At 42.0% G+C, this 17,352-nt stretch overlaps 1 protein-coding gene across 1 annotated transcript in view; it reads right to left on the bottom strand.

The window, feature by feature from the left end:
* DNM3 (dynamin 3) overlaps positions 1-17,352 on the bottom strand; it is a 156,696-nt gene that overhangs the window by 137,149 nt on the left and 2,195 nt on the right. The window contains 2 exon segments of the mRNA XM_015869656.2: positions 1,089-1,238; positions 10,559-10,632. Coding sequence (XP_015725142.2) covers positions 1,089-1,238; positions 10,559-10,632 — 224 coding nt within the window.

The raw sequence follows: 17,352 nt of genomic DNA, 5'->3' as shown, positions 1-17,352 counted from the left end.
ATCCACAGACCACCCAGAAGCATCAGCTTGTTCATCTAATACAGTAACAGAATTTAGACAAATGAGAAAATTAGGATTCCTAGAAAGGAAATACCTGGAAATACATTTGGTGTCTGTCCAATACAGATAACAGTTGCTGCACTAAAAGACTGATCCATAAAACAAATTAAGAGCATTAGGTAGAAAATGTTCATACTCTCCTTTTGCCAGCATGTTCAGGAAGCATGCAGTGAGGTAGAGCACTTAGTTCAGTTGCTCTCCTGTTTGCTATGCCACATCTGCATAGCAGCAACAGGGCTCAGGGGCACACATTTAGAGCCAAGGCTTCTCATGGCATATCAAAGGGAGGATCAGCATCTCTTTAATTACCTCTCCTCTTATTTTAATTCTCATGTCCTTTGATTCACAATCAAGGCATTGGATGAAGTGGTTAGATAAATGCCTCAGCCAGACTCACCACTTTTCCCCAACATCCAGGCTGAATTCAATGCAAAACATTTCCTCTAGACTGCCTTCATTAAATAGAGCAGATGGCAACCAGGAAACCTAACTTTGATCTATATTGGGGGTCTATAACACAATGCAGATTTAAACATCTGTATTGCCTAAGTATGTTCTCAGTGACAGGGAATAAGAAAAATCCAATAGGGCAATGAGACATAATGACTTTCTAGATCACCAATCTGAGAAATCCATGTGAGTAGAAAGAAAGGGTTTTGCCACTTCATCTGCTACATCCTATGTGTCTTTAACAAAGATTTACTGGTGAGCTCGTATATGTGCTGGGAGAGGAACTGGCTTCTCCCTGATGTAGAGAGGGAATATTTAAAAATCATGAGAACATTAAATGGGATAAAGCCCATGTTCTGCTCAACTCTAGTAGCAACAGCTCTCTGTAGTAAAGTGGCTTCATAATGCAGCAGATGCTGAATATCCTTACACAGGTATATCCACTTCTTGTGGAAATCTTTGCATCCCAGAAGACTACTAATCAAGCAATGAGAAGGCATGAAAAAGAGAGAACTAAACAGACAGAGCTATGTAATATATTACATCACAGGAATATACAGTTGAATCATCTCACTTACCATGTGGAGAATATATTCTTAAATTAATAGGAATTGAAGAAATCCCTTTGTTCACTCCTGTTATTCTGTCTGTTTCTACTTCAATTTCCTGACGAACTTCATCAAAATCTGTAAACTTTCTTCCTTTGCAGTGTAGAAATTCAGCATACTCTGTGGAGAATATCAATAGTATCTCTGTATTTCACAAGTTCATAACAGGCTTCACTATTTTCAAGCCCCTAGTACTCTTAAATGAAGAGTACCCAAAAAAGCACATCATTGTGTACATCAAGAAAACATTATATATGAGCACATGCAGTTAACATGGTGGCACAGGTGAAAGAGTTTATTTAAAAAGTCAGGTCGAGTGAAAACGATTTACTGCTTTTATCATTAGCATTTCATCTTTTGAAACAACCCGAAAGATTCAGATAAATACCGCACACGTTTACAGAATAAAGAACAGGTCTGAACTCAGATTCTGACTTTTCACCCAATTACTTTTGCTCATAACACATCACTAAACTGAAAAAAAGTAATTCAAGTTCTGTATCATGAAAGATAGGCCTTTGTTTTCAGAAATTAACAGCCCACGTTTTGGATGATCTTAGCAAGGGAGTTTTCTACATTTTTACAAGTTGTTCGTGAAAATAAGAGCACTTAAAACACTTCAGTGTTTTCAAATACAACTCCTCACTTCCTAAAGACTTTCCATAGTCTAAATCCAAACCATGCTTAAAAAGTCTGTAGAAGCTTTTACAGGCGTAACTGTAATTTCACTGAAGTGGCAGAACACCAATTTTTCTGAGTCTCCACTCATCATGCAGCTTGTCCTCTTAGCTTACAAGGGTATCAACCAGGAACCGTTTTGCTATCAGACACCGACTCCAACATGTCACTAGGTCCTTGTTTTGATACTTGTATCCAAGCACTGCTTCTACTTTTTGTATTCCTCAGAATTTCCGGCCCTCATGGTGTACAGCCAATAACACATCTCAGGATTTTAAAAGAGGAGTTTCATCCTTTAAAAGAGGGCAAAAAGAGAAGTTCTGGAAAGCTGTGACATGAACGATAATGACGACAGATATGAGCTCACATCCTGTTCGTACAGGGTCTAAGCAGTAGGATGGAGAAAGGTTGGACAAAAGACTGCAAGCACAAGTCAAAGTCAAAAGTCAAAGTCAAAGTGTTCTGCAGTCAAAGCTTGATCTCACAGTTCAATTTTGGTGTTTCTTCTGCAGGAAGCGTTTCTGATAGAAATGTCTTTAGTGTCAGGAAATTGCTCGAGCTGCTGCTGTTTGAGTACCAAGAAAGCAAATCAGAGAATGAAAATTGATAGATGGCCTTATCTGTCAGCATTCAGTCTGTTCCTCAGGTTTCCCTTATGTCATTTTACTACTGCTGCTGACCGTGTTGTTACAAAAATGAAATAGTCAAAACTAGATGTAATACCATAATAATAGTTAAAGCAAACAGAAAACCAAAAACAGCAAGAGGTGGACTAACAGCAAACTGCTTTACTGCCCCACAGTGCCATAAATCCCTTGGGATTCAAAGGGTGAGGGACAGGGAAGCCCATCCCTGCTGAGGCAAAAACAACACATCATAAAAATAAGAGAGCACCTCAGAAAAAACTTCATCTTACTTTTCACAACTTCCAGACTCCACAGTATTGGATAACAACAAGCAGTGTTTTTTCCTGTGTGTTTAATATTCAACTACTTATTAAAAAAAACAAAACCAGAAACAACCCACAACAAGGAACATTCAAACACTGCAAAGTGAAAGAAGACAGTATACAAAATTAAACACCTTTGCTAATGCAGCAGCACATTTAAGAATTCACACTTGTAACATTTGTTATCACTAAGATAGGAAATAGGTACCTACTGACATAAAGAGCAGACAGGCGGGTCCTATTTTGCCTGAGTGCTCCTAGGATAAAACAAACTGCAACCCTCAGTTTTCAACCTTCACGCAGAGGGGAACACATTAACACTTAAACTTCTTGTGGGAACAGACACAGGGTTGGACAGAAGGCATGATCTTGCCTAACAGTGTTCAATGATGTGTTTTCCATATTAAACTGGAATAACTGTTACAAACAACAAACAGCTACTGCTGTTTCCAGACCACCCACTCACTCACTGTCACACACCAGATAAAGAAAGCCAAGTTAGGTATGCTATGAGACAAGATAAGAAATAGGCCGTAGAAATACATTAAAGGCTTATGGAAAATGCCCCTGATGTCCATCAGTCTGAACCCATGACCCCTCACAGTCCGACACAGCCCTAAAACATTACCCTAACAGAACCACCTCCTAGAGGTCAGGAATTTACCACTGAGACGAGACTGAAATTCAATTCCTCCACATCTGATTTCAGCAAGAATTATTCCCACTTATCTCAGAGGAGATAACACTCCAGCTTGGAGTTTAAAAAAGATGACACATTAAATCAGAGCTCTATAGCAAACATTTGAAACACATCTTGCAGAGGGGGAATACCTTCTGTGGCCACATTTTCTATCAACCAAATCCTTTAGGGAGAAAACCTCACCCAATCATTGACATTTTCGCAAGCTTCAGCTAATATTCCACCAGCCTCAGGGCACTTTTCAAAAGAGCCAGACTTCACGAGTTAACAGCCAGCACCTTTTCTTTGGTGATGGATCAGCTTTTTCTGAACGAAGTAAATGCAGTTGATCTACTTAGACTTCAAAAATCATTCAGTATTTTTTAATAGGAGAGAGAGGCAGTATCAAAAACCCTTGTTGTCTCATCCCGTCTGTAACTCCTTTTAATTCTCTATTGCTCTAGCGTTGCTGGCACGATGAAAATAAGATTCAGGTCTTCCAGTGCTAACCTTCAAACAGCCAGCCTACAAGAAGTACAGTTGTTTGCTGAAGCAGTGTCCCTGTTAATGCACAGAATGACAAGAATATCATAACAAAAAAGCTTAAAAACACTGAAAAGAGCACAGATCTGACCAGCATAAAATACTAGGTCATAGACTTAGGAACCAATTAATTGCTTTAATTCTAATCAAAGAATCATGGTATTATCAGTCCTTTTGAAGAGTTTACTCCCCTTCTGATTGTATGTTCCCTTCAGGTACTGAAAGGCTGCAATGAGGTCACCCCGCAGCCTTCTTTTCTCCAGGCTGAACAAGCCCAGCTCCCTCAGCCTGTCTTCATAGGGGAGGTGCTCCAGCCCCCTGATCATCTTCGTGGCCCTCCTCTGGACCCTTTCCAACAGCTCCATGTCTTTCTTGTACTGAGGGCTCCATACCTGGACACAGTACTCCAGATGGGGCCTCTCAAGAGCAGAGTAAAGTGGGAGAATCACCTCTGTCCCTGCTGGCCACCCCTCTCCTGATGGAGCCCAGGATCCCATTTGCCTTCCTAGCTGCCACATTCATACATAGGGGGAGGAAAAGCAATGTATACTTTTCACTGAACTAGTCTGGTGCATCCTTGACAGTTTTTGCTTCTGGGAAACAAAGAGTGATCTCTGTTCTTTCAGCCTTGTTCTAGAGCTCATGCTTTCTATGCAACTCACCTTTTTAAGGCTGTATTTCTGTTAATGTACCTTGTACAACATTTACTTCTGAGTGTTACAAGAGCATGACATCAGTGGTTTGTGCTCTGTAAATGATGAAATATGAATGCTGCTGTCAGTCAGCTCACACACACACACCAGTAAGTGAGACAGGGGTGCCTGCAGCCTTGCACTAATGGCGCTATCCTTAGAGCTCATTAGCCATGCTTGGATGGTGGCTCTTTTGCTGCCCCATTCCTGCTGATGAAGCCTGTGACATCATTGGCGGTAAATGAATTAAGCAGCCTACATTCTTTCAACAATTTTTTTCATTTTCTCTTACGGATGTTTTTGCCACCAGATGGCAATAAAAGATGGAGATGCCTAAGGAGTAAAGCCTCGAAACACATGATACTTGCATTAAAGCTCAGCAACTTCAAAAGAAAAAAGCATCTGCAAGATTTGAGGAAAAAAAAAAATCATAATGTTTTTGAACCTTACCGTGATTTACTTTCCACTTCATGTTCTAATTGGCAGAGCTGAAACAAATGTGGGTATTGTATATGTGGAACGTTCATCTAAAAACAGCCAGCTCAGTAACGCTTCTCCAAATCTGTTAGCCTGACATTTCTTTAGCAGAGAAATCAAAGGACTGACCATGAAAGAAATTCTGAACTCGTAAAGAAATAGTTATCAACATGAGGAAAACAACCCTTCTATGCCACAGAATTTTAACAGTTAAACAGCCAATTTATATTTGTTACAGTGCTTCACTGGCTATCTAAGACCTACAGCAAGAGCGTCACCCAAATCCAGAGAACATCCTTTTGCTGCTGTGACAGTTTAAAAAGTACCCAGTCTCAAGGAACCTAGATAATGAATTCTGAAGGAATCTAGACAATTATTTCACTACATCACAAGCAGGAGAAAATATATCAAAAAGAACAGATTGCCAAAGGGTCATAGGGATGCCGCAATACAATTATGTTTACAAAATAGGTTTTAATGCATAAATGAAGGCACGTCAAGTGAATGGGAGAAAATCTCAAGCCTTCCTTTAAGGAATGCTGACAACAGAGAGCAAATCACTGTAAGTTAGCATGCTTACCAGTAACATTTTCAGACAGAAGAGTAAGAGTTGAAATGAAAGTAAGGTACCTGATGCAGACTTCAGTTATGCTTCTCCAAGACAAGTGAACAGTAACCCTAGCCCTTAAAGCTCCTGTCCCAGCTCACCCCGTGTGCTAACACTTATATCCTAAAGATACACACAGAAATACTTCCAGGAGCACAACTATAGGATTCTGTAGTTGCATCCCTCCTCCTGAAAAGGAATCTCGAGTAAGGGAGGATGAGAGCAGCACTCCATTCATTGGTAACTGCTGAAACATCACAACTGTTTAGCATTTAGAACAAATGCTTTCTGGTTGGAACAAATGAGTTTCCTGCATCTTATGAAGCAGCAGAGAAACGCTTGAAGAACGTGCACGTCTTTTGTTCAGTTTGGATATCAGACTCACAAAGCCAACTGCCCTCACACCCAACTTCTCACCCAGAAGGGAGATGGAGTCACTCCCACAAACAGCACCCAAATGCCTCAGCTCATTTATTACAATTGTCCTGCTTGTCCTGCAAAAACCCAAAGGTCACCAGCACAGCAGCTGCCAGCTAAAAGCACCACACCTGGGACTTCTAAAAACCTCACTGAAGTGGGTCTTCTCCAGTGGGACTGTTTTCTCCTATATTCTCTACTCTGAGTTCCTTCAAAGCCTAGCAACAAAGCACCCAAGAGCAAGAATCCTGGACCTGGCACCAGACATTCTCAATGCTGCATAATTGCCCAGGGTCAAGTGCAGTGACCGCACAACATCAAGCTGCATCTGGATCGTTCCAAAAGCTCCATGTAAGATGGGAGCTCTCTCAGTTGTGAATTCTGTGTGGCAAACAAAGCTGCATCACCAGTATTTGTTTATTACAGAACAATGACTTCATGCTATTTGGCTCAATGTCAGCAAAACCTCACATACGCCATCTTTCTTCAACAATAGAGAAACAAGAGAATTTAAGACACGAGATGAAAACTAAGCATGGAATACTGTGCTCCTACCTTCAGGACTGCTGATGAACAGCTCTAGGACAAGCACTGGGTACCTAACTGTGACTACCACAAGAGAGCCACCTTGGAGATTTACAGGATGGAGATCTTGTTCTTCTCCTGTAGCTGCTACAGTGTTTTACTGAATGCAGGCCACATTTACTATTTCATTTGAAGAAGAAACTCAAGGGGACCCAAGAAGAGCCCCAAGTAGTGCAGTCGAGAACAAAAGAGAGTTGTTTGCAGGACTATACAATCACTTTTAACATCCATACTATGACTAATTCCATGCTACTGCATACTTCTCTCATTATCAGACTCAAAAGAAAATAGGCACAACCACTGATGACTGTCATGTCAGCTGTAATAACTAAAGCCTCTGTCTTTGTCTCCAAGATTTCAGCAGAGTACAGTGCTTGCATGGATATGGCAATGCAGATGGCACAAAGCCACATCTAACAACAAAAAACATGTTACTATGATTAGAGAAAGTCAACAGATCCCTGCAAAACAGCTTTGCACTAATTACACAGAAATTTCTAAAAAGACGTAGACAAAACTCCTAAAATACTGTCTCATATGAGATACATTTCTTAGTACTGGATTGTCTCACATTACCACTTGCATATTCTCATTGTTAAGGCACAAAGATATCAGCTCATTACCAGACATATCAGATCCTTTCAGATGTTGGAGATCCCAGGTAATGCCTCCCAGACAAACCCTGCTGCATCCTTCCATGACACCTCCCAGCCTAACAGTGAGCAACCAAAGTTTCCTCTTACTCAAGTGTGCACAAATGCCTCAGCTGCCAACCTTCAACCCTTAGCGCCACATCTGAAAGCCAAAGGAAGTGTGAACCTCTTCCATCAGCCCAATTCATCTTTCAAGAAGATCCTCAGTTGAAAACATTTCTAAAATACCCGACAGTCAATTCTGCATGCTTATATGTTACAGCATATAGTATATGGAAAGTGTTCTGTTCCCCCTCCCCAGAATATTAAAAATAGCTATTCTTAATCTTGTAAAAGAGTTGAAAAAGGCTCTAGGATTAGAAACCAGTTGAACTTGCTATAGTAGCAGGAACCCAATAATATCCTCTAACTACTTTCTGAAACAGCTTAGATAATAATTATGAACTTGATAAAAATCAATCCAGCATCTGCTTCCTGTGAAAGAACACTGTGCTTCTCTAAGCAGCTTTCTTTTTTTTCCTCATTTAAAATTAGTTCTGAAAGATAAAGGTATTTGGAGCCACCTTAATCTTTTTAAATTCACCACCAAAACCACCAAAATCAAATAATGAAATGGTTTAAAGAAAGTTACGAAATAATCAAAGCCTACACGTTCAAAGGTGCAGACATCTGATCCCAAGCAAGAAATACACAGCATTTCCCAAAGGGAAACATCTAGGAAACAATGCACCAGGCAGGAGCTTATTGCTTCCGAATTTTTGTTGTTGTTAAGCTATAATGGAAAAAACTACTTCACAGCAAAACAGGCATCCAGACAAAGCTGTAGACGCCTACCTAAGGCTGGAAACATTACAAGAATATATTAATAGGGAAAACATCAAGAAAAGAATCATTTCATTGACCTTAACCAAAGAGAAAATGACTTTACAAAAGAAGGCAATACAGATCAGGCAAGGTAAGTTTAGGATGGATGTCAAGGAAGAAGTCTTTAACCACCTTAGAGTATAAGAGTTTGCTTCCTACTTCCCACACAGTTCAGTTGTTTTGTCAGGAATGCCAGCTCGATTCTCTTCTTTCCCCTGCTCCTACATGGTGCAGGGAAAAGTATATCAAGATTTTTTACATTTGGTCCTTATTCACATCCTTCAGCGTTTTTTATCAGGTCTCTAAAGACAGACAGGCAGATTTGACCAGTGTTCATAGTCCTAATCTAAATTAACTTGATCTTTTAATAAGTATAAAACACTATGTGTTACATACTTCCAATCCCTGAGGTATAAGTTGTGCATACAGAAACACTAGATTCTACAATCTTTCCTTACTCTTTCATAGTATAAAACTACAGAAAATTTCAGAGATATATTGAAAACATGAACATGTTTTACAAGCAGAAAAATGTAGAGTGCAGGCAGAATGAAGCCCACCTTCTTGCTGAATGACAAAAGGACATTCTAGAGAAAAAATGTACCCAAAAAATTAATTACAACTCACACACAGAGACAGACTTAAGTTCTACAGGCAGTTTGAACTTCATTGCTTCCCCAGCTTCACGGTGTTTCACAATTTAAAGAGAATTTCTTCTTAAACGCTATTTATTTTGGATGCAATTTCTTTTCACTCACTTAAGAAGATGTCAACAGAAAATCAATGATTTTATACCTTATGTTGGTTTAGAATGACAAAAAGAGTGAAAAACAGGGAACAGGTTTTAAACATGTCAGAGAACGGAGCTACTTGACAGCAGATGACACGTCACTTGGAAGAGTACCAAGCGGTAAATTCTGATGAAAGGTCCCAATATCTCACATAGGTCAGTGGTACACACATGCAGTGTTTTCATTTTTGACCAGACAAATACACAGGAGTCTCATTCTCACAAAGTCCACCTTCTGCTCTACTTAGTGCAGTGAGCCCAACCTAAAAAGACAAGTCACGAAAACAAGCTGTGTGAAACCAAATCCATGTGCACTGGAGCAAGAGCTGAAGAGAGAAGTACCTTAATTTTGATGTGTTAACTAATACAACTGCCAAGCTCATTAAGAAATGCAAAATCAAAAATAATTTCTGAGACAATTTGCATGTAATAATTCTTTTCTCCTCTGCCACGAGTTTGATCTTGGATCAAATTGACTATGCTCTCTAGGATTTAGATTGCATTATTTTACCAGACAGGACAATGAGGGTCCATTCAGAGGGACCTTGACAGGCTTGAAAGGTGGGCTCGGGTGAACCTAATGAGGTTCAACACGGCAAAGTGCAAGGTTTTGCACTTGGGCCGGAAGAACCCCAGGCACCTGTACAGACTGGGAGGAGTTGTCCTTGAGAACAGCTTGGCAGAGTAGGACCTGGGGGTCCTGGTGGATGAGAAACTTAACATAAGCCAGCAGTGTGCTCGCTCTTGCAGCTCAGAAAGCAAATGGAATCTTGGGCACCATCAGGAGAGGGGTGGTCAGCAGGGATAGGGAGGTGATTATCTCTCTCTACTCTGCTCATGTGAGGCCCCATCTGGAGTACTGTGTCCAGGTGTGGAGCCCTCAGTACAAGAAAGACATGGAGCTGTTGGAAAGGGTCCAGAGGAGGACCATGAGGATGGTCAGGGGGCTGGAGCACCTGCCCTATTGTTCAGCCTGGAGAAAAGAAGGCTGCGTGGTGACCTCATTGCAGCCTTTCAGTACCTGAAGGGTACCAATAATCAGAAGGGGTATAAACTCTTTGAAAAGGCTGATAATAGTAAGACAAGGGGAAATGGTTTTAAGTTAAAAGAGGGAAGAGTTAGTTTGGATGTTACGGGGAAGTTCTTTACTAGGAGAATGGTGAGGTCCTGGGACAGGCTGCCCAGGGATGTTATGGATGCCCCATGGTGTTCAAGGCCAGGCTGGATGGGGCCCTGGGCAACCTGATCTTGTAAACATGGAAGTCTGGTGGCCCTGCCAGGCAGGGGGGTTGGAGCTTCATGATCCTTGAGGTCCCTTCCAACCCAGGTCATTCTGTGATTCTGTGAATGAGCTTAGATGGTCTTGAGCATGCAGTTTTGAAGCAGCTGGCCCTTGTTCTAAGCAGCGCAGTTGCACCTTTCTTTGCTTGGATTTTTAATTTCTTCCAGTTGAAGTACACAACAGCATTTTGTCCAGGTAGCGTACCCAGAAGAAAGAGAGGTTACCTGTTTTGGCAGTGACAAGTTGCAACACCAATGGCCGTCTCGTTACAATCCCAGAACCTCGTGGAAGAAAATCCCTAGGAACAATAATAAAAAAGAAGTTACAACCCAGAAAGGACTGTTTGGTTACATAAGACACTGAACTAATTTGGAACCTTAAAGCTGCCATGAAAGTGGAAGTTTGGTGGGGACAGATACACCTCAAAATGTACTATGAATTTGGGCTGTCAATTTTGATTCGAGCTAGCAATAGATCAATAGACAAATATGTAGTAAACATTAATTACCACTTCTATTTCCTCATAATCATCATGTATAACACCCTATACTCCACTTGAAGATACATAGAGAATACAGTCATATGAATACATGCTCTTTAAAGCAAAGATAATGCAAAAAGCACCACAAATACTGATTTGTACCTGCTGTGATGCTTTGCAACATTTGAGACAGAAGAAGGATCAAAGAAGCAGCTTAAAGAGATATCAAAGGTTTCAAAAGGTCTATTACAACTTCTTTTCCTACTGAAAGATGCCTGTCTCACAGCAAAGTGCCAGCTGCTGACAAAATCTTGTGGTGAAAATGAGAACATTTTAAGAAAAACATATTCCTTTCTTCTATGTACTGAAATTACAGTAACCTAGGGTGTAGCAAATGCCTACCAGGATGATAATTTCAGGCTTTAATTCTCTTTTTTTCTCCTCCATTTCAGCAGCTAAAATGAATAACAAGCTGACCAGCCAGAGCAAATTGGTGCAGTCTGAAACACCATACAAGGCCCTAAAGCCCTTCTTGCAATAGTCAAAGGTTAAAAATACTTATCAGTTTTTAGACTAAGCACATCCAGAGATAAAGAACACTGTATTCACACAATTCCTAGTTGTACAATGCTGACTGTCCCTCAGCAGCAAAATTACAGAGAAGCATAAGCCAACAACCTTCAGAACATTCTCTTTCCATATTCACAGTAGGCTGCGTTTGATAACCCTCTCTAACAATAACAACAGGCTGCAGTTGGTAACCCTTCCTACTGTGGAAAAGTTCATGGTCTGTTCAAGCAAGCAGGAGCAGAGAGCTGATGAGTGGCTGAGGTCCTGCTTGGTGAGGAACACATAAATGCATAGCACTCCGACTAGGAAAAAAATAAATTAATTAATAAATAAAATAGGCAATTCTTCAGACACAAGAAGAAATGCAAGTTAAACCATATCTCCACTTTTTATAAGGAAAAGCAACATAGTACTACCTTACAACTCCAGCAGTAGAAGAATCACATCAAGTACTGTAGTATTGCTCCTGCAGAAATCCTGCTTTGAAACCTACAGGACAGGATGCAGGTGCTTCCCCATCCCCACAATTTCGAAAGCATTCTCCATAGGGTTTGTTAGCAGCATAGGAAAAAAAACAACCACTGATGTATTAAGAATGGCCCCAAACCCTCACTTTCTCCCAGAACATCTACAAAAGACAATGTTTCTTAAAGGCAAAAGTCAATAGTTGTCCTGGGCAGTTCTCCAGCACACATTCATTGTTCTACACAGCTCCAGCCGGGCACACCAGGAGTGCAGGTCTGTTGTGCACAGGAAGGCAGCACTTCATGGTGAACAACATATGACCACATGCCCATCACCTCCTGTGTCTGCAACATGCATACGCTGTACTGTAGGAGCATAAATTGCTTTCATTTGCTTGCATTTGTCACATCTTAGTCTTAAAGCTCAGTGCTACACCACAACAAAACAGAAAAAGCGTGGCCCAGTGGAAAACTACAGAGAGACCCATTGATATTTGTTAGCATCTTTCCTCAGGCTCACTTTTTCAAACCCACAAACCAAACCTGGTTGATGTATAACTAAAGAACTCTTAACACTCAAAGTGTCCATCTGAAGATGTGCACTGGATGTTGCTGTATTTATTGTTCCTCTGTGGCTCTGGAAGCACAGCTCCTCTGCCCTTCAAACAGCACTACAAACAGTACAGGGAAACATTGCAAGAAGTTCTAGAAGCTGCAGGGCAGTACCTCTGTTGTGCTTTGGCATTCCGAACCACAATCTGTTATTCACTAATTGAGCAGCATACATCACTTTCACAACACACTGCTATTTGGCTACGTGTTCTTCCTCATTAACTCAAAGCACAGAGACCAATTCTTCTTATCAGCGACCACTTGATCCCTCACCTCCTCTCATTAGTTACAGAATAGTGAATGTGCTTCTGTTTGGGCCTGTCTGTCAATCAAGGAAATCTCCCACAGCATCACTCAAATGATGCAAAATCTCAGCCTAACTAAATGGGGCTTACATAAGGACGTACAGAATAACTAAGCCTCCTTATTGAAGATGAATGATACCTACCTGCCAGGCAAGCTAAATGCATTAAGAAGCTGTGGATACGTAATGACGTTTGCTGTAACAGCTCTTACAGATTTATACCAGTTCTTCCAGGGATTTTTTGTAAACCAGAGCTGCTGCCAACTCTACCACCACACTCCAGCACTTAGTTTGGGATCTCTTAAGTACATCTGTAGTAGCCATTCTCTCACGGTAAGGCTTCCTTCAGCTGAGAGATCAGTTACATTGCTGCACTGAGATGCACTCCAATACCCAAGAGCAGTAACCACGCACTGCAGCCGACACAGCTGGGCAGGCCCTCAGGAGTCAGAGACCAGGATCCCAGCCCCTGTGGTGAAGTTTTCCATTAAACATGACTGGACAGAAAGTACTGACCATCACATTTCCACAACATCATATTCTGACAGCAACGAGAGCACCCTACATTGCAGTTCCGCACAGAAAAAGACAAGCTTGTTCACTGTAGCAAATAAAAAGCATGTGCTTTCTACTATTTAAAAATATAATCTGCTACATAATAGAAAGTTGTAAAGCCTGGGTAATGTTCATAGGACTGAAAATTTGCCATACTCAGCTATGAAAAGCTGCCAGGCAAACACACGAGCGCTGAGCTGAACGGTGCTCTGTTTGCAGTGATTATGCCGGGGCTGTGGGCTTGCTGTACTAACAGATCAGGAAGCTGCCAATGTGCAGCCTCGTAGGCAAGGCACTGTATGCACCATGCGTCTGTCCTCACTGGCAGGCATCCAAAACTCTGCTACATCATCCTAATTCCATTTGTGAAAATGCCCCTTTTCCTCTCTCTTTTAAGATGCAACAAAAGCTTCCACTACTTCCTGCCCAGTGGTGCTCTCCATCAATTCCAATGGGGGGGATTGACCTCTCAGCACAACTGTATTCTCCCTAATCAGATGTGTTTGCTTTTAGGAAAGGGCTAATTTACATGTGCTGTAAGTGCATGAAAGGCCATCCATTCTCAGGATGAATACTAATGCAGCAAGGTTTGCTATTTCCATACAGGAAATGAACAGCAAAGGTTCTTTCCTTGCCTCAAATTGTTGTCAGCGCATTAAACACAAGGTGAGCTGTTAGGCTGCTTTTCTTCTTTTGAACTTATAGCTGCCAAACACTATTAACTGTGTTGGTGACTTGTTTCTTTTTCTTCAAAAGAAACATTTGAGGAAGATTTTCCTCTGCCATACGATCAGACAAACAGAAATGTGCTGGCTGGGAGGATGGGGCAGTAGGCAGCGTGTTCCCAGCTGCATGAAGCTCCATGCTTTATTAAGGCACGCATTTAGCACACAACTCACCTCTAGATCATCCTGCCACAACAAAACTTTTAGATACCGCAAATCTCAGACAAAAAAAGCTTCAGCCCTTCACAGAATCACAGAATGACCCGGGTTGGAAGGGACCTCAAGGATCATGTAGTTCCAACCCCCCTGCCTGGCATACATACATACCCCTGCCTGGCAACATACACCTTTACTAGATCAGGTTGCCCAGGGCCCCGTCCAACCTGGCCTTGAACACCTCCAAGGACGGGGCATCCACAACCTCCCTGGGCAGCCTGTTCCAGGGCCTCACAACGCTCCTAGTAAAGAACTTCCCCCTAACATCCAACCTAAATCTTCCCTCCTTCAACTTGGATCCATTTCCCCGTGTCCTGCTATTGTCAACTCTTTCCTCCCAAATCACACTGTGCTGAGCTCATCCATCCACACTGAGCCATTAAGCAGAGGTACAGGACGCAATCTTCAGCTATCACGAAGACCATGAGCAAAAAAACCAGATGCACTGTGACAATGCATTTCTTTCTTTTGCAATGAACACGTGAATTGGTGAAGCCACCTTTCTTTGTACTAGACAAGCCAGCAAAGATCCTTTTGCAAAGCTGAAAGGTGCCTAGACTCGGTTGTTTCTGCTCCTTTCAAAAATGCATGGAGGGAGAACAGAAAGGGCACTGCAGCATAAAGCCTGAATTTATAGACAGAAAGACAACAGGAGGAGGTGGTGGGAGGGAGCAACCTCCCAGAAATGATGGATGCTGGGGACCTTCTGTCCATGTGAACCAAGGTGGGCACATCAGGGCACAGCATTGCCTCTGATGGTTGATGCTATAACTGCTTTCAGCAGACCCCACCTCAGCTGGAAGAGGCTGCAGGTATCTCCTAGTTGTTCTTGCGCTTGCCACAGAGCCCTGCCTGCTCTCTGTAGGTGAATCTACACACTGGTCATTCTAGTGCATCCTACATAGACAAGCACTACTGAATACACGTTTATTTGTAGGTATCTACGGAGGAAACAAGGCACTGAGTGCTTAAGAGGGATCCAGCTTTGATTTTATCAGCTGTGAAGGCAGAAATCTAGCTGCTGCATTACAGCAAGTAGTAGAACTCCTATGTCTGTGAAGGGTGGAATCTTGCACAGGAGTTAGGATGCAGAAATAGTCTGCTAGGTATTGATTTAAGCACGACTTCGTCACACAAATTACAAAAGCTGACATTATCACTAGATGCTTCAGTTGAAAACTTCTCTTATCTCCAGCTACAGTCTCCTCTGCATCCCAGAGGCTATCACCGACAACAGCACTTGGCAGTACATCAAAGCCCAGCAAGCAGTTAAATGGGCTTTGCTCCTCTCAAGTTCAATAACGCTGCCTTGTTCACCTTACTGCAACTTGCTGAAGAAAAAAGATGCAAGGTCACAGTAAAATAATGCTCACTTCCTGCTCTCAGCATATTTACACTGCAGACACACGGCATTAAAGAGCCCCCCAGTAAATCTCTGCACATGGGGACAGCAAGCACGGGGAGTTCACAGCTTCCAGTTACCAGAAGGCCTTGCTTTGTCATGCACTGCTTAAAAAACCAGAAAAAGCAGAGATGGATTTTGCCCCTCAGTGCTTACAACCCAGAAAAAAATATCAGTTTGTTCCATGATTAACAGACGGATCCCAAGGCACAATGTGATCTCTCTGAGGGACTAAACCGAGCACTGCCAAGGGGCCTTTATGGAAAGCAGAACCCTGCTGCATCTCAGCTACTGCAAGCAGAACCCAATGTCCTGCCTTAGTGTCATGTGGGATCTAAAGCAGCCATTCCACAAAGCAGAGAAATGTGTCACAGCAAGCTTTAGGCCACAGCTGCAGTTATTCCATACAGACATTAAGATTTTACACTCACATTTTCCTTTAAAAATAGATGGAAGATAAAAATAACTTTAAATCAAAATCATAAACCTACCTACAGAGTAAAGACCTGAGGCACATGCATGAGGATAGAGGTTACATTTAAAGATGCGTGAGGTCATGCCATAAAGCAGAGGCAGAGAAAAGCACAGCATCCTCTCAACTGCTTCTCTGCTGTAACCTGTAGCAATTCACTCCCTGTGTTTACAGGTGCATGTCCAAACAGCTACACAGTTAACATGCATTCAACTATCTGATTACGTATTAAGACCATACGTATCTGCTAGAGACACTTTCCAGCAGAGGTAAGAATTACTCACTGATTAACATCTCTGTAAAGCCCTTGATAAGCTGAACTTCCATGCCAGGACGTGAGCCAGGGCTCCCAGTGCTCTGCCTCGTTACTGAGCACAGCTCTTCTTAACAACAGACTAAACCTGTTAAGCACAAATTTTAAGTGCCAGAACTAAGAGACGTGGGTCATACTCATACTTAAAAGAAAATGCTTACCTTACATTTGAGAAAGCTAATGAGCATCTTTGTTTGCACTCCCGTTTTACTTGGCACACAGTGATTCTCAGGACCTGGGGTAAAACTGAACTTCCCATTCACATCAGATTCTTCTTTAAGGACAAAACTGGGCCATCTACATCACTTCTAAATAGCCACGTTTGTTTAACAACCTTTACATCTATAAAACTATTTGGGGAAGGAACCAAAAGGAGCCTCTGTCTCATTTGCTACTGTTTCCATTTAATGGAATCCCCAGAAACAATCCTTGCTTTCAGCACACCAGAGTGTTTTGATAGCAACACTGATACCCTCAATACAGCCGTACAATGGCTTAATTAGTCAGGAAAAGGAGGGGTTGGTTCTCATTTCCAGAAGGTCCCTAAGATTAATAAAAGAACACAGAGCACCACGGAGATTCCTGCATCTCCTGCCACTTGGCTTTTCCATGCCTGTTTCATGTAAGAGGTGAATTTCCTGTAAAGAGAAGTGCCTCTGTCAGTGACGGCAAACTGAAAGAATAAGATCTCTGCAGCAATGTGAGCCATCTCCCCAGGATGCCCACAGCCTGCTGGGAGAAATGCTCTACTCCAGAGGCTGGATTGAAGCCCCCTTCTCTTCCCTTAATGCCTAACAGGTCACATCCACCATCACCTGGAACAGGGATGAGCCGAGCACACAAAGAAAGGCAATGCAAAAGGCAGAGAGCAGCACATCTTTCATAACAAATAACTGCACACCAC

This window comes from Coturnix japonica, chromosome 8, assembly GCF_001577835.2.
Source record: "Coturnix japonica isolate 7356 chromosome 8, Coturnix japonica 2.1, whole genome shotgun sequence".
Taxonomy (NCBI): Eukaryota; Metazoa; Chordata; class Aves; order Galliformes; family Phasianidae; genus Coturnix; species Coturnix japonica.
Note: the sequence above shows the minus strand (reverse complement) of the source record. Positions and strands in the feature narration are given on the sequence as shown.